Source organism: Chanodichthys erythropterus, chromosome 1 (genome assembly GCF_024489055.1).
Source record: "Chanodichthys erythropterus isolate Z2021 chromosome 1, ASM2448905v1, whole genome shotgun sequence".
Lineage (NCBI taxonomy): Eukaryota > Metazoa > Chordata > Actinopteri > Cypriniformes > Xenocyprididae > Chanodichthys > Chanodichthys erythropterus.
This window is the reverse complement of record NC_090221.1, coordinates 7,150,913-7,169,763: the sequence shown is the minus strand read 5'-3', so window position 1 is coordinate 7,169,763 and position 18,851 is coordinate 7,150,913. Positions and strand designations below refer to the sequence as shown.

The 18,851-nt window shown below is 36.5% G+C and overlaps 1 protein-coding gene across 4 annotated transcripts in view; it reads right to left on the bottom strand.

The window, feature by feature from the left end:
* The window catches only part of tenm2a (teneurin transmembrane protein 2a), a 383,777-nt gene that overhangs the window by 218,014 nt on the left and 146,912 nt on the right, over positions 1 to 18,851 (bottom strand). For all 4 annotated transcript variants that reach the window (XM_067385867.1, XM_067385884.1, XM_067385894.1 and 1 more), the window contains one exon: positions 14,975 to 15,250. In XM_067385867.1, the coding sequence (XP_067241968.1) occupies positions 14,975 to 15,250 (276 nt within the window). The remainder of the gene's footprint in view (positions 1 to 14,974; positions 15,251 to 18,851) is intronic.

Sequence of the window (18,851 nt, the reverse complement as noted above, 5' to 3'; positions counted from 1 at the left end):
AACCTACTGACCTGGCAAAAACATAAATAAAAACAGAACTACTGTATACTTTCACTGAATTGCCCATTAAGCAAATGTGTAAATTAAGTTTGTAAAAAGAAATTCTCAAGGTACACTGCATTGAGGGGATTTCAAATGACCAAATCCATATGCAACCCTTTGTCCTTTCTCTCTCCATCAGACTTTTTCAGACTTCATTAAGTGGTAAACTCTGGCTTGCTAAATGAGCCTGCCTGCATCAGCACTGTGCTGAGCATAGTATGATAAGTCATTATTGGCGAGTAAGTTCTCAATTAGCTGCGTGTTGTTGTAGTCAGCACGTTTTGAAAACATGTCGGGTAATATTTTACTACTGTTATGGCTCCCATGGAGACACCCATAAGGGGCTGCAAAGCAAATCACAGTACAGGATGCCGAAGCTTTCAGGATCTGTATGGCTAAGAGAGTAATAACTGGAATTTGTAATGGGTGTTGAATATGCTGAGAAGGAGAGTGCAGTGGCTACCTGGAGGTTAGAGACCAATTCACCCAGTGTTGTTGTCATCGTGGGCAAAACTGACTAAGAACTAATATTGGCATGGCACTGATCAGTGTTGGGAAGTAACTAACAGCAGTAGCGCTATTAAATGAACTACATTTTTCATTAGTGAGACAGCAGCTTTGCTGCTTTCAAAATAGTGTAGATTTTAAAGCAATAAGCTACGTTTTGCAGAGGGGGGGATTCCCAAACTTTTTGTTACAAAATATTTACCTTCCTTGAGATTTTAAGTTAAAGGGGGACTCAGTGATATTTCAAATCCACTGTTTGGAAGTTAGTCACAATACAATGGGACACAATACAAAACAGCTCAAAAGGATATCACTGGAATGAAGATTTGTGCCTGGGCAAGCGCTTTAGGACCAGGTTATATTAGAAGAGCTTTCCAGCGCTGGAGAGAGCTAAGTGGGAAGGCCTGATAACTGCTTTGATCCTGCTTATCATGTGAGTACACTGGGTTTTGATTGTCTGGAGCTGCTGTGCTGTTTGCGACTAACAAAGAACACTTTGTATTTACTCATGTGTACTGTATGTTCATTTTTTGTGCTTCCTTGTCATTCGTTTGGGAATCAACAGTTTCAAGTACAACCTCAAAACTGACACTGCTAACTTACCCAGGTTAGGAGATATTGATGAGGGTTTTTATATGAAACTGATTAAATCAGTTTCATATAAAAAGTGTATGTTTACAATCTTTCCTTATAATCTATAAAAATACATTTGCATCCGATCTCTCATAGCAAGGGAAACGAGGCCACACTGTTTTTGTCTCTGAGGAAATGTTGCCTTTTCTATTCTCTTTCTCCACCCCCATGCTGCCGTCAACATGGCCATGGAGTGACCTTGACGAACACAAGCTCCTGGGTTCACAAACTGACGCGATTTGCACATTTATTAGAAACAGGATGGTGAAAGGATGAAGGTGAGGGTGCGGCCCACTGCTCCGGTAGAGGACACGGACAAATGAGAGCCCTGCTCTCACTCAGCACAACACCACAACAGAGCAGAAATCATCTCAGAACATTTTCTCTCCTTACCACAGTAACAACCACAGCATAAGGTAATATCACTCAAGAAATGCAGTGTTTTTCAACCACAACTTGATATGTTTATTTCATGCCTCAGCCTTATTTGCATTAATAATGCATAATTAATCATTAAAACATGCCATACATTCTCAATATTTACATATTTAAGGGATAATTACACTGAAAATCAGAAAGGCTGAGAAAATGTAATTAGTGGCTATAGGAACAAAAAAAAGTCTTAAAATAAATAAAGTAAAAGTTAAGTTTTAAAGGAACATTCTCTAGTTGTAAAGATGTTTAGATATTTAACTGTAAAACAATAACAAAATTAAGAAAAATGTGAATAATTTAGTTAATATTTCTTGTTTATTGTTGACTTCAGACATCAAGAACAGAATGTTAAGCACCACCACCAGTTAAAATGACCAATATGCATTCATACATGGTTACCAAGTTTTATTTCTAATTACTAAATCTCTATCATTAAATAGTGCTTGATTATCACAATAGTATAATATAATGCTTGATTGATTGATGTTAAGGGTGTACATTCAGATATTTAACCCTCTGGGGTCTGAGGATTTTTGGGGCCCTGGAGAAGTTTTGACATGCTCTGACATTTGTGCTTTTTTCAGTTGTTCATAAACATATTAATGGAAAAAGTGTCATTACACTGTATTCAGCACAAACTAGGCTACAATAATATGTGAGGAGCATGTATGTATATGTTTGTGTTTTTGAAGGAATAACTTAAGTCACTGAAATAAAGCAAAAAATATATTAAATCTGTGTTCACAAGACTAGAGTTTTTGCTTCAGAATGATGTAAACATTATGCTCCCTACTCCTTCATTTATAACAATATATTGATTTAGATTTTATAAGACACTTTTTGTCAAGAAACACAGTATGCGTGGAGGCGTGAATCATCATGAGTAATGGGTGATTTACACCTGAGATCTGTAATGACTTGCATAATAATGAGGCCTTTCAGTCAGGTAGGCTGTGAAAAAACCCTCTGTGATCATGTCTCAAGCTCATCATATGGTGTATATCAAACATACAGAAAAAACAGCAACACTGTGAAATATTATTACAATTTAAAATAATGGTATTCTATTATATACTTTAAAATATAATGTATTTCTGTGATGCAAAGTGTTACCTCTAAGGCATTTCATATAGCATTTTAGCTTAAAAGCATGCACATTTGGTGAAATATTGATGGATTCTCATATGTTTATATCAATTTTCTATACAGAGGAGTAATATTTATTCAATATTTATTGTCATTACTATGAGCACTGGATACTGTGTTTTCAATTCATACTTGCAGCCGGAGGATGCTCTGTGCACATTTAGTCCACAAATTAATCTAAAGAAGAACAGGTCATGTGACATTCCAGGAACTAACAGAGGCTTCCAAAGATCGCTATAATATCCAGATAAACACTTTTCAAGACAATAAATACACGATTGAGACGATGTATACATGTATTGCTCAGAATTTGCGTCTGAATAGCGCTCGCTTAGTGGGCGTGGCCGCATTAGTGGATAATGAGCTGAATCACGGGCATCTGACTTGTCTCTTTTCATACAGATTACATAAACAGAGAATTTTTGTTTTCGATTTGACTTACACGATTTAAAACCTGACATTTCAATGTTTCTTTAGACATAAGTCTATTTTTTTTGTGATTAGTATTCACTAAGTTACAGTTCATTTCCTGAGAACTATCAGATTGGACTTCGTTCAGAGGGAGATGACAGTTCACACATCATGATAGTTTTCTTTATTTAGCAAAAAGCACAACATTTAGTTTTTACTCTGAGTGTACACAAATAAAAGAAGATATTCCACAGATTAAAATGGTGTATAACTCTTAAATGTATGTGCAACATTGACAGAGTATTTTGAGTCTTTCACACTGGTAAGAAAAAAACCGAGGTGGTATCGCCGGCGTGACCGCCGACCCGAGGGAGTTAAAGAGCTTTGCCATTTTACAAAGATAAGCTGATTCGGTGGAATCACATATTTAACATACATTTGGTGGAATCACACACACACACCAATGACGATTCTATTGCCAAGGTGTGCGTAGATGGTTGACATTAATTATTCTTTTTAAGAATAGCATGCAAAAATGAATCACAATACTACCAGAGACATTTAAATGTACAGGATTGATGTTGATTTCAGATTTCAATATTCACTTTATTTCCTTTTCTTCACACATTTTTGGCCAGTGTTGTCATTCCAGATTCAGTGAGTCTAACAGAGCGTCGTACAGCAGTGAAGGCAAGCCCCCAGGGGCTGGATCGCAATGTGATTCGTGTTTGGGTCTAAATAAGTTGATTGAGTTTGCTGGTGACAATGTATAGTGCGAAGGACTCGGTAATGTTGTTAGAGAATTAGTGCCCCATGATGAATTGTGTGACAGAGCGGCTCTGACAGCCCCATGGTGGTTTACTCTTAGCTGTGCAGTTTATACTCATTTAAACGCCAAGGACTTTTCACTTTTGTTTAAGGCATTTATTCCTGCCCCCCTGCGTGACAGCCCAGCTCACTGTTGAATGGTAAAAAGCCCTGTATGTTTGGATGAAACTTCAGAATTGCTGGAGTTAATCAGGTTGTAGAGTTCTCTTCCTTCTTAGGATTGCTTTATTTTGGGATATTGAAAGGACCCATATTTCCAGAGGGTTGCAGAGAAAGCCGAATTGGAAGAGAGCCAAATTCTCCCCTCGTCAGAGTCAGCGAGCGGCACTCCGCTGAGCGTTCCCTATAACAGAGAAATAACAGCGGACAGGACAAATCCAGCAATGAATACAACTGTGTTTCTGATTCAATAAAGACACAGAAGAGAACCACTGGATTTGAGACTGTAGGACTGAAGATATTAAACACGCAGTGCACTTTTTAATGTGTTGGCTTGAGCTGCTATAATTCAGTGACGGGGATTATTGATCCTGGATGCCATTTTCTTTTCTCAGTCACTTCATAAAGAATCGGATGACTGGGGAGGGACTGCTGGGTGTGGCATCCTTCTTCTCTTTTCTCCATTACTTTACCTCCTGATGGCATCGATCTCCAGGCTGGCCTCCTCTCCAGAGAGCCGCTGGAGTATCTCTTTGGGCTAAGCTAGCTGTTATTACAAACCTCTGTCTTTATAAATGTGGAGTTCCTCTCTAAATTATGTCTGGAACTGTCTGACCATTTTGTACCAAGCTCTAACCAAAGGCACACAAAAGAAAAAAAAAGAGATTATTGATTATTTGAACATCACAAGGATTGTTACAGAACAAACACTGGTATCAACAATTGGGAGGGAGAACCCTCTTTGAAAGGCAAAGCATTTAATATCAAAACAGTTCTGCTTTCCATGCAATGGCCATCGGAATATAGAGAACAAGAGAATTTAGAATTAGTCACAGTTCCTTTATTTCCTAAGCAGCTTTTAATTGGTTCGTATGTGGTTCACATGTTTTATGCATATTTTCCCTTTCTCTATTAATGGAATGACAAGCAGAACACGTTGTGCCTTAAAAACAGAGATGTTGTCTGACAGTTTAGCAACAGAGATTTCATCTTGTCAACTAGGCTACAACTTTTAAATAACTTTTAGTTAAAATTTAGTAAGGTTAATTAGTGCATAACTCTTTATGAACTAATTAAATTAATCAGCATGTTGAATCGTCATGAAGCGTCAAAGTCACGTGATTTCAGCAGTTTGACACACGATCCGAATCACGATTCGATACGCTGATTCATTATGCTCTGATGCTTCCTGAAGCAGTGTTTTGAAATCGGCCATCACTATATAAGTCGTTATTTTGTTTTTTTGGTACACCAAAAATATTCTCGTCACTTTATAATATTAATATTGAACCACTGTACTCACATGAACTGATTTAAATATGTTTTTAGTACCTTAATGGATCTTGAGAGAGGAAATGTCATTGCTGGCTTCGGAGGCCTCACCGAGTCATCGGATTTCAACAAAAATATCTTAATTTGTGTTCCGAAGATTAACAAAGGTCTTACGGGTGTGGAATGGCATGAGGGTGAGTAATAAATGACAGAATTTTCATTTTTGGGTGAACTAACCCTTTAAGATATTGTTGGTCATACAGTGTGTCTGTAAAAAATATAAATAATAGTAATTATTATTAACAAATAATACTACTACAAATTTTACTACTAATAACAATATACAATACACTAAAGGAATGATGAGCTGCTGGGTTCAAATACAGGTACGCTGTGCATCCATTGAGCTGAATTGAAATAGTACAGATCGCTTGACAGAGAGCAAAAATCAAGTGCTCAGAGCATTCAGCGAGCTGCGAGTGAAACTATATCTAGGCTAAACATACACACATTGTGTAAAATCTGAGAAATTATTAGCCAGTAGCTAATGGTAGACATTTATTTGTGTCTTTTTTAGACTAGATTTAGTCGCATATGCAAGCATTTTACTCACACTGAAGAGGGTTGGGTGTATTAATAAATAAATAAATAAATAAATAAATAACCAATTGTATCTAAAGCTCTGTTCCAAGGCATCATTCCTATCTGGCATTATTTGGTGAGAAATTCAAAACAATAGGCAAATAAGCAATCTAAGGTAAATGTATCCTTTATACAAAGTCAATCCCAGAATCCATTGAGCCAAGTAAAATGGCACATATTCAGATTCATGTAGAACAAGTACAAACAAACAATCAGTACAAACACATTAATTGTTAAAATGTTTCATGTTATCTTTTACTAGTACAATGTATTTGTTTTGAGGGCAGTTGTCTGGCATTATGGTGCTCAAAGCAGATTATAAAAAAGAAAACTAAAATGGATGACCACAAAAACATTAATGTATGGAGGGACGGGGATGGGGGGTTTGGGGTTAACAAATGTGTTCTCAAAAATAATAATAATTAAATTGCTTTCAAGTCTAAGAAGAGAACATCAGGTGTCTGAGAAACCACAGGCAATGCTAAATCACCATCTTTTGTCAAAAATCAAAGCTGAGAATTAACGCTGATGACTTCCGTTACAACAGCGAATTAGAGCACATTGTAGACATCAAATGTTCCACAAAGTAATCAACCCAGCAGCTGAACACTGCACTCCCACAATCAAACTTCTGTTTCTACAGTGCCGTGATCATGTCTGACAAATTAACACAGACTTTGCGTATTTGACAAATATAGAGAAAGGGAACAAGGGGGAACAGAAAGAGAAAGCATTAGAAAGCAATGCACACAGCCACTGATGTGTTTTTTTTTTTTTTTTTAATCCCAGCATTATTTGTTACAATAAACATCTTTATATTATGTGGCATTCACAATCATTCCTGGCTGCGTTGATGTAGGTGCAGCAGAGGCCACATACTGTTCGGTTAGTGATGGAAATTGTAGCTTTTTGGGACAGCAACTGTAAATTGGTCCTGATGCAGATAAAAGTACTTTAAAATCACTATTGTTTTGCTCCCTTGAACACAACAGCTCTGTAGGAGCGCTGAGATTGTTTGTGTGTATGTGTGCGTTTCTATTTTTAAGCTAAATAGAGAGAGACAAAAGAGAGAACCAGCGTTTAAAGTCTATAAAGAATTGATTGTTGATTGTTCCTGAATTTTCGTATAAAACACAGGGAGGTGGGAAGGTCTTTTCAGATAGCAAGACTGCTAAATATGATGTGTCTTTGTGCTTCCATGTGTCTGTGTGTGTGTGTGTGTGTGTGTGTGTGTGCACATCACAGTTTCGACTAATAGAGCGCTCCGAGTTGACATTAGGACCAGCATTGTCGACAGTAAATAACAATCAGTGCAGCACACACACAGAGACGGTAGGGTGACAGACAGATGTACATCTCAGAAAGGTCAGGCAGCTAAATATAACTTCCATCTTCACCCCCCTTTATGATATATTGTGGTGTCTGATGGTTGGCCAGTGGCAACAGAAAAATCTACACTGCATTGAGATGATATGGCACAGTTAAGCTCAGATTTACTAGGGCCCGATTGATCTGCGCACATAAAAGGCCCCTGCGTTGGCCTGGGTCCGTTTCATTAACTAAAGCTGCAATGTAATGAACCCAGCAATGGCAATCTTGACTCCAATATTTGACGGGAAGCAAGTAAGAGGACTGAAAGAGACCTCTCAAGGGAGAGTTGTAAAAAGCAGGAATATTTAAAGCATGAATCAATGCCCATGCCAACTCTTATATCATCTAATGCATGTTTTAATCATTCTTCCCTGAGACCAGTGTTATTCGGATGTAGGGCATGGATGCTGCCGCAGAAATTTACAAGTGTTCTCCTTTTACCTGCGAATGGTGATAGAATACAGACTTTTACGAGCACGGCTGCTGGCTGGCCATAAATTTTCCTAAACGTTTGGGAAAATGAAAAGCACAGCAGCATGTTGCTTTATTTGTTTGTTTGTTCAGCGTTTGCTAGTGAGGTCAGCAGAAAACAATAGTTGCACACTTCAAACCACATTTTTTGTGTTAAAGGAAAAAAAGCAAACATAAATTTTAAATTTAAAACACAAATAAATTAATAGTACTTTTTTTTTTTTTTTTTTTTTTTTTCAAATTAATAATACATAGTATTTATACATGGAGTGGCCGTCATGTTGAGATTAGATTACTAGCTGAATACTATATGATTTACTGCATCTTCATAACATTAAATGTATGCATTTCTACAATGGCATTTGGTAAGTGAAAAGGTTTGTACGATGCTGACATCATTGTGAGGTTATACAGATCTCTGTCGTTTTTGGTAATATAGATAAGAATAATCCAACATTCAAAACTGAAAATGGTTTGCTTTTATTTCTGTAAATTCACATGTGCTTTTGTGAAATAATGAAAACAAACAGGATGCGTCTGCCGTCTTGCTTAAGTGAACTTGAGCGTGTCACAAAAATGTTTATCTAGTATCACACTAGTTTATCAATAAATTATTAAAATGTTCAGATGGTCTTCTTCCATTTGAGCGCTGATTAGGCTATGTATTATATACAGGCAATTAAAGGCTAAATATTATGATTTATATGTTTTATTAATATATATATATATATATATATATATATATATATATATATATATATATATATTCACAATTAGTGGACTAATCGCTTAAATGAACAACAACTAGTCAACTAGAAAAATCTTTAGTCGAGGGCAGCCCTATTATTATTATTATTCTTAAAATACAGGTATTTTCAAAATACCACAGTATTGCAATCAAACACAACTGTGGTAGCACAGCATTGGTACTAAACTTTTTTTTGTCCAGCACATTCATTTTAAAAGTGTCAGAGTTTGTTTACCTTCCATCAAATTACTCTATGACATTTCCCTCCTTTACAACTTTAGTGGATGAGGTCAATACAACCTTTGTGGAGATTCACAAAAAGCTTTTACTCAACCTCAGTGCTAAACAGTCCTGACAGAAAAGAGAGAGGCTTCTTCACAAATGATTTTATCCACTTCACTGTCAACCAGCAGCTGTATGAAAATCTAAATGTTATTTTATTGATTTCTTGTTTCTATTCAACGTTAGATAAGAGGTTAAACATCTATAAATGGCAAAGGACAAAGTGGCTGCTGAAAATTAAAAAAAAGAACTGGAGTTCATAAGTAGTTGGTACTTGACTTGGAGTGGCCTTTCCATTAGCAAAACACGGGATGTGTAAGAAAATGATGAAAGCTGATGTGTTTCATCGAGGGTCATTAGTTGTGTGATGAAATTCTTGATTTGAGTTCACCTCAAAGAAAGTTAAAACAGTATTTCAAGAAATATATTCTGGCACAATCCCACAGGTCTCCCACCAATCAGCATCCTTTTTCAGCAGCGTATGCAAAATAGTGCAATATTCATTAAACACATCCTGCAATCACACAAACCGCTTCATGCATCTGTACGATGTTCCTTTAGCCCACACGCAGTCAACTCATTTCAGCAACTATCAAATAATTCCAGTCCCCCCTCTTAAACATGAATATCCCAGCATGCAACTTTGATTTCTCTCTTCTTCTACTGATGCTCTTTTCTTCCTTATTAACGAGACCTCTCCTGATGCTCCCATTACAGGATTGATTGCAGTTATTTGCAGAGAGCCTCATTCATACTATAATCTTCGGCACAAATCTCACTCGCGCTACGCGTTTGCATAAAGGGGACACAATCGTTTCGGTTCAATCTTGTTGGTTTAATGCGAGCCTGCCCCGCGTTGTTGCAAAATTCACATTAACCAAAGCATGATTCATGGTTATTCATTCAGTAAGTGGAGCTGATTAAAAAAAAAAAAAAAAAAAAAGGGAAAAAATTCCAGTTGTAATAATGATATGTTATGGTCAGTCCCACAATCTTCTCTGATACACAGCAGTAGTTATCTGTTATGCATACAAGTCAATGCAGGGCTCGTTCAGGAAAGTTCAGACTGTCAGTCCAAATATGATTATGTGTATAGCCAATTGGAATCTGATCTAAAATTATTGATGTCCACATTGTGTATCGCAGTTGTTCAGATCCGATTTCATTTTTCGAAAGATTTGCATTGGTTTCTATGGCAATGATGTAGCATTGGTAGGCATACGGCAAAAACAACAACAACTGCAACATAGAGGGGTTTGCAATACAGATGTTGTCTTATTTACAACATGACAATGTGTAACCGCCGTGCGAATTGGATTTCAAACCTTGAATAGGATTTCAAACCACATATGAATGTAGCTCGAAATGGATTTATAAAAATCGCATTTCACTTGATTTTGAGCCGTTCAGACTTGCTTAATCTGATCGGATTTGGACTGAAGTCTAAACGAAGCCTAAGTTACGTACTGTGGTAAAACTTTAAAATGTTCAGTATGTTTCTTCTGTGAGTTTCTGGTGTGTTGTTCTGCTCATTTGTTTTCATTTCACCATGAAAGCAAAATTCTCAAGTAGATTTCTCTCACAAAGAGACAGGAAGCAAGAATCAACAGCATGACCTTGTTACCAGAAATACACTATCCCTTATCAATCGCTGCTTACACTGAATGTAATAAAATCAGAATCATTCTCGCATTTTGATGCTTCCCTAGCTGTTTTTTGTCAATAAAGTTTTACGTTTTTCACTTTCCCCTTCAAAAAATTGACGTGTACCAGAGAAGCGGACAAGCATTATGTCGAGCTCTGCAATGTGCTGCACGTCTATGGTCATGGGCTTCCCACACTGACAGACAGAAACACAGCAGGGAAACATTTAAGCTTCAAACTTAATTATCTTTAAACATTTTTTTTTCTCCTTGTAACAGAAAACGAAGAAACCATCAAGAAGAAAACACAATTTTCTAAGTCCCCAACAAAGCTTCTTAAACGCTTAGTGACGCAGATCAGTGTGGGAGAATACAAATAATCCACCAAACAAAAGCCGCCCACTCTTCTCACAGCATGAGGCACCAATGTGGCTTTGTTTACTGAACGTGATGCGAAACACTGATCGCCAAACCGCAGCCAAACGCAACTCGCATGGGACCGCAACCGAATGATGGGATAATTTCTTATCTGGCTGGAGTACAAATACTTATGCAAACAAACATGCCGCAGAGTGCAGAAATGACAGCCACCCTCGTCTGGACAGCCGGCCACCGCTTCACACCTGCATCAATAGCAATATACAAGGGAAATACTATAGAGACAGCAGCAGGAAATGACAGCAGCCATGCAGCGTAATGGAACCCCAGACACGTAAAGATCACTGACTCTTTGCTCTGAGAGCCGTAGCATGTGGGGCATTAATCAGTCACTCAAATCGAAGAGGCTTCTAGTCATCCAGGCTGCTTAATAAGACAATCACCTGGCCTCATTATCAAGCTCCCTGTGCACCTTACCCAGCATCAAAAAGGAGAGAGGATAATATTCTGAGAAGATCACATGGACGAGACGACATCGATAAGCAAAAAGAGTCGAATGAGGGTTTGTTTTATCCGCCTCAGAGGGAATCACACCCTTTCATTTACTATTGACTTTTTTTAAAGAGAGCTGACTCGAAACTATCTACTAGTGTGTGTGAGTCACAGTATGAATGAAGCTTTTGTTATGATGGTGAACAATGTTCCATACATAACATAACTGTTTGCAAACGAATGCTCGTTTGACACTTCTTCAAGCACCCCAGGAAAGAGCCATTTTAAATTAATGCTAAGCTTAAATTGACCACCAAGTGCTTTGTGTGTTTATTTAAACACTCCTTCTACATGCTACAAGACCTTCATTGATCTAGAGACACTCAGGATTTGACATGAATTATGAAATTTCACAGATCGCAATCATTATGTTCGGTTGTTTTAATAAGATAAGACCAGGAACACAGCCATTATGTTAAGACTATGTATTAGGAACCTCTCTGACAAACTTTTTTACCTTTCTCAAATTAGAGTAAGTGTTTTTAACTTTCTATTCATTAAAGAATCCTGAACAAATCTATTATGATTTCCAAGAAAATATTAAGCAGTACAACTGTTTCCAACATTGGTCATAATAAGAAATGTTTCTTGAGCAGCAAATGAGAATATTAGATTGATTTCTGAAGGATCATGTGACACTCAATACTGGAGTCATGATGCTGAAATGTCAGCTTTGCTTCACAAGAATAAAATTTTAAAATATATTAAACTACAAAACAGATTTAAAAATGTTATATTTTCACAATATTACTGTCTTTAATGTATTTTTCAGCACTGCCCAGTCTTTGTTAAAAGCTGCTTGTCTGAAAAACCTGGAAGAGCAGCTGCTATTTTTATCCTAACAACTTCTGACTCTGTGCCCAATCAGATATTGACTAGTAAGCCCACGTCTAGACCTAACATCTCAAAAGCATAAATGGATGTTTTTAGTCAAAGCGGGTGGTAGACTTTGAAAGCTGCTTTTACATCAGGGAAAGATTTTTGGAAGAGGCAGACGGAGGGTGATAATGGATGAAAATTTCCTTCTGACCCTATTCACTCTCCCTCTGTGAGTGACACCTGCCTTTCAAAGTGATTGGTGCTGCTGACACATCCATATAACAAGGCAAAAGAGGAAGATGAGAGAGAAAAGTATATTGAAGTGCATCAACATGCGCAAAAATGTGAAAGAAAAAAGATAAGGGGCAAAGATAGGGGTGAGGCTTCAAAGCATGTTAGAAGTGGAAAGACAGAAATGACAGATTTACTTGCTTCTATTTTGAACATATGCTTTCATCCTTGTGAGAACACATTCACTGAAAGCAATATCCTGCTTCTAATTCAGTTCAAGACAGCAAAAAAGCTTGGTTTGCTCAAGCACGGATTCACTGTATCGGTCACATCCTTTTTTTTTTCATGTTAGCATCATTACAGAAAAAAAAAAAAAAAAAAAAAAAAAAGATCAAGCAACGATCTAAGAACATGTGTAGAGAACATCCATGACACTTAAGGCCAATTCTCACAAAACGAGGTAAAATGCTCCCTATGGAAACACCACACTTATTCAAACTTTAATGATGTTAATTTAAAATAACATTTGCTGAATTTTGATTGGCTCATGGAAGCCATTGCTGTGGATTTGTCTGACTGATGTTGTAAGCATATATTAGCCCTTGTCCCTAAAAAGATGCAACATGCTACATTTGCTCAATAAAATGTTTTAAATATTTCAATATTTATATTGTAGAAACAGTAAGGGTAGTAGTCATTTTAATATCATTCTCAATTCATAATTTCTAACTTCTATATGGCAGAAACAGTACGAGAAGTATGCTTGAAGAAGCATACTGAACTCAGATAAAGATATATTAATATACAGCAGAAACAATAATGTATTGTATGCAAGTTTGCTATTCAAAACAGCATTCTAAATTATTGTATTTATATGACAAAAAAAGGTAAGGTGGTTCCATGCTAGTATACAACTCAGAATAGCATACTGAATTCTTATCTTTAAATGGCAGAAACAATAGTTGGAATAGGATACTGAATTCATATCGTCATATATATATATATATATATATATATATATATATATATATATATATATATATATATATATATATATATATATATATATATATATCCTCATAGCATGTTAGTTGAATATTATACTGAATTATATCTGAATACTTATCTTTATATAGCAGAAATAATAAAAAATAATATGCTATTTGAAATACTGGAACATTGAATACATATCTGGCAGAAGTAAAATTCAGCAATTATTTTTTGTATAAATGGGATAGGACAAAGTTTTGCATGTGACCTCAGAAAGGCCAGATGTCTATAGCTGAAATGGTGCTTTGTCCCCTAAAAGCATCAAAACCTCTGTCTACACTATATTTATTGGAAACAAAAAGTCTTTTACTCAATTTACCATAGATGGTTCATATGTGACACACAGCCTGGACGATGTTTAATTGGGATTTCAGTGGGAATGAACCACAGTGCCGAGCTGAGAGACGGCGTCCAGCTCGCGTCCACTGCTGTCAAAGCAGGCAGGCATGCGATCTGGTGACTGGCACACGCTGTGCCTACGCGTTTTTCTGTGCCATAAAAAAAAACAGTGTCTGGGAGATTAGCATGGCAATTATCTGTGAGGCAATTATCAGCCGGCAAGATGAAGATGACTGCTTTCCAAGGTGTTTCTTTATGTGTTTAATAGCTGTAGAGTAGTTTGATAAATTGTCAGAGCGAGTTTGTGCGATGCAGGAATTCACAGCTGATGGATCTGTTTGAGGTTTGATATGGTGAGAACTCAATTAATTAGGATAGGAGTTTTGTCTTTTCATTAACCTATACTCTGACATTTTCTACAAACTACGCTAAGATTTAGGATGCCACCAAATTAACGAGGAAGTGTGGAATCGAGGAACATGTAGCAGAATTCCAGCTAGGAAGGTACTGATGAGGATTCAGTCATCAACAATAACATCCATGGAAGCAGATGTGCAAAGATGCGTGGGGGGGAGAGAAGCCACAATGTTTTTGCTTGACGAACATGCGTCCGTTCACATTTTAAAAACTTTCCGGTGTACGGTCTTCTTATATTAATTGAGTGTGGCATGTCATACTGAATCCAGTCTATTTATACACATTTTCAGTGGCAGATTAGCTTGCCGATTGACTGACAAAAGCAGCTGTGGTATGCGTTGTTGGGGAATGATTACTGATGCACAGTGAGGCTATAACACCCTGGTAAGAGCAACACAAAAGGTACCCGAAATGCATTCAGCTCTAAATGAGTCGAAAGCAAATAAGAGTGAATGTTTTATCACATGTTGCACATTTTTGGCATCTGTTCTCACACACCTTACACTCTAAAAGCCTTAAAGATTTCTCTCACACCCTCAGTTTCTCATAAACACGAAACTCGCTCACTGCTTTCTCGCTCTCTGACACCATCTCTCACCTGATTCGTCATCAGACTTGTTCTCGTTCTCAGAGTCGGTGAGGGTGAGGGCTGAGTTCTCCCTGCTAGAGAGGCCAGAACTGCGACGGGACTTGATGCCGTGGCCCCCCCACAGCTGGATGGCTCGCTCCGGTGAGATGGGGCCCTCTGGGTCGGAGTCCGCGTCGGAGCCGGCGCTCAGAGAGTAACCGCGCTGCAAGAGGCCGATCTCCGGGCAGTATGCGTTCTGATGTGGGGCCGGCTCACAAATGCCCAGCTCTGCTAAAGTAAAGTTCCCTAAAGTGGTAAAAAAACAAAAGCACAATCAGTTAGTTGTTGATGCATGTGGAACTGGCCTGAGAGAATTCACTGATGCTGCCTTGATGTGAAGAAATCAAGCCATTTACACACACTAGACACTACAACTAAATCTAGGAACTAATGAACAGGTCCAGTGGTTCCCAAACTGGGGTACACAAACAAAATGCTGAGTAGTTCATTTAATTCTACCTTAAAGTAATATTAAAATCAAAAAAAAAATTCTAACTGCCAAAATGTCGTAAATCCAGTACATTTAATCAAATTACCTCATTATTTGCAGTTAAAAATGACTGTAACCACACAAGCAGCATGCATATGATAGATTGCGTGCAGTCTGCTGCCTTAAATCGCGCTAAATTACTGTCGTTCTCGACAATGCACCTTTGTAAAAGTGGGGATTTAGCACTTACTCGCATGAAGGACAAATATAGACACAGATAATGGATTAATTTCGATTCAAGACTCAAACTTTCTCTGATACAAAAACATACCTTGTGTGAGTTCTTGTATTTAATGATAACGAGCAAGAAAGCAAATTTTCCCAAATATCCACTGCAACCGTGACATTATTATACAACAGGTCAAAAAATAAAAAGACATAACATTTTAAACAGTAATGTCAATATTTACTCTATTTTGCAATGAAATAACAGTTGTAACGAAAACCACAGCAGATCTACAACACACGTCTGTTTCGCGAACAATTCTGTGGCTTTGAATGAATCGTGAGAGTCAATGATTCAATGATTCATTCACAGCCAGATGCTTCGTTACTGAATGAATAACTCGATGACTCACTCATAAAAACAGTGACTTGCTGCCACCTACTGGCCGTTTTAGTTTAATATTTAAAAGTTTCACTTAGTTTTACCATCATTGCAAATTTCTCTATTGAACATTTTTTTATTTATAACATTATTTATTTTTAAAAGTTATTCATAAAGGTGAAAATATGCACTGGAAAATCAATTTAGGTGCAAATATTATCCCTTAATTAAAGGTGTGATTGCACTCGAAGTGGAAGAGAGGGGGTACGCAGAAGGATGGAAACCCCTTTAAGGGGGTACTCCAATCTAAAGAGTTTGGTAACCACTGAACTAGCATTGCAAAAGTGCTCTATAATAGCACCAAACAATTAAAATCAGCATTAGTTTTTACTGTGGTATCACAAATCGAAAAATGTCAGTGGTACTGGTATCAACTGCTGAAACTCTGGCATTATGACGCCCCTCTCTGTTCTAAACAGAAAGGAGGAGCTGTGAAACACCCCAGTACCTGAACACAGTACCTGAGTAATTATACTTCAATTATTTTACTTGTGTATTGGGTTATGAAACACGTATTTTATTTGAGTATACCTTTGAAAATAAACAATTATATAGCCAGGCCAAAATAACGCTATTTTTTTACTGCTTACTCTAGTAACACTTTGGTATGGGGAACACATATATTCACTATTAACTTAAGTTTAGGTATGGGGTAGGATTTAGGGATGTAGAATATGGTCATGTAGAATAAGGCATTAATATGTCCTTTATAAGTACTAATAAACAGCCAATAAGCAAGCTAATAAGCAACTAGTTAAAAGTGAGAATTGTTCCCATACTAAAGTGTAAGCCTTACTCTTATTTAAATCTAAATTAAATTTAAATTATTTAAACCTATTATTTAAATTATTTAACCTTTAAAAGTATGTATTTCATTAGTCTTCATACAGTAAATTATCCTTGTATTAACTTTGGAAAGACAGAAATGACAGATTTCCTAGCTTCTATTGTGAGAACAGATTCAAGCAATATCCCGGTTCTAGTTCAGTTCAGTTGCAAGAAAGCTTGCTTTTCTCAAGCAAAGACTCACAGAAGTATCAACTTAAATTTTATTTAAATATTGTGAATTGTGAAATGTGAATTGAATACATTATGTTCATACAAATATATTCAGCATTGTGAAGTGACTTCTTTTCAGCCTAAATCCATTCATTTTGATAATGTTATAATCATTATTGGGGAAGAAAAACTTGGCTTGAAATTGGTCACTGATCATGTACTGTGCCATTCCCCCATTTCCCCCATCTTTCCATATGAATGTCCTGTCTCTGGAGAAAAATGGTCCAAAAATAAATAAATAAAACTTAAAAGTATGAAACGCACATGCACAGTGTATAATATATATATTATATATTATATATATATATATATATATATATATATATATATATATATATATATATATATATATATATATTTTTTTTTTTTTTTTTTATAATTGTAATAATTACACTTTCGTTACAATATAAAACAATATAACAATCATTAGTTAATTTACTAATTAATCAATACTATGAAATTTAATATAGTTCACCCTATTATGTATAATTTAAAGCTTCAAAGTCTGTTCAGTATAAGAGTCATTGATGAATAAGGTTTTTGAAAGTGTAAAAAAATAATAATAATAATTGAGATATAATTCATTATGAAGTTTTATTGTGTGTTAACAATGAGATTATGTGGTTTTTATAATCATTTAACACTGCTTTTGTCATTTTTTACAAGATACATAAAATGTATCACCAAAAAATTCATTCGGTTTAACCAAAATGTAGGTTTTACTGAATTACACTATTTTACATATTTTCAAACAATGCTAACAGGCTGATATCTAGCTAGCTAGCAAAAGGAAAATCAAACATTTTTTCAAGTTTTTAAAATATTATAACATTTTTCATGTTTTATAGCGGTTGTACAGAATGACCTGATGTTTTAGGACATGCGTATGAGCAAGTGAAAACATGATTCTTTTTAAAAAGTTGAGAGAATTAATTACTTTGCTTCATGACCATGTGGTCCTTTGCAGGTGTCTGAATGATGGCACATGATACTGAAAAGTTTTTTTTTTTTTTTTAAGGCCTTTGGACAAAAAAAATGACCCGTCAAGTCATTGACCCATAAAAAAATATAACAATTTATGCATTTAAATGTGCTTCCTCAGTCTTGACTCCTTGTCACTATGTGCTCCATGGTGGTTTTAAGGCACAATTGAAAACTGCTTTGGAACTTATACTGAATAGAACTAAACTGAACATTCAAACTCTATTAAGACAGACTTCACAAAGCAAATGGGGGGCAGCAGGTGCCCGAGGTTTAACTACTTAAATCAGTGAACGTCAGCTCAGATGGCAGCTCATGTGTGTTGCAGGGCTAAGGAGCCTATTTTATCCTGCAGCTCTTTTTACCTGCTGTGAAATTTCCCTCACAGCATCACACCTCCTACTTTGAAGAGCGTGACCGCACTCATGCACATACACTGCCTCGACACACACCGCATTCACGGAAAGCTGGACAGAACGCTCCACTAACTAATATATATAATGCACGTCATCCAAATTAAAGCACATCAAAGTGAATCGATAAACACAAGGGAGTCCCAATTAAGGACAGGCTGTGGGAAAAACAATTAAAGGATAAGGCATGTGCAACCAATTTCTTCTCTCCAGTAATTAAAAGAGTCAATGCATGCCCTCCAATAAGCTGAAAATGAAGAAGCAATTTCATTCATTAACGCTCTTTAAGGCAGGAAT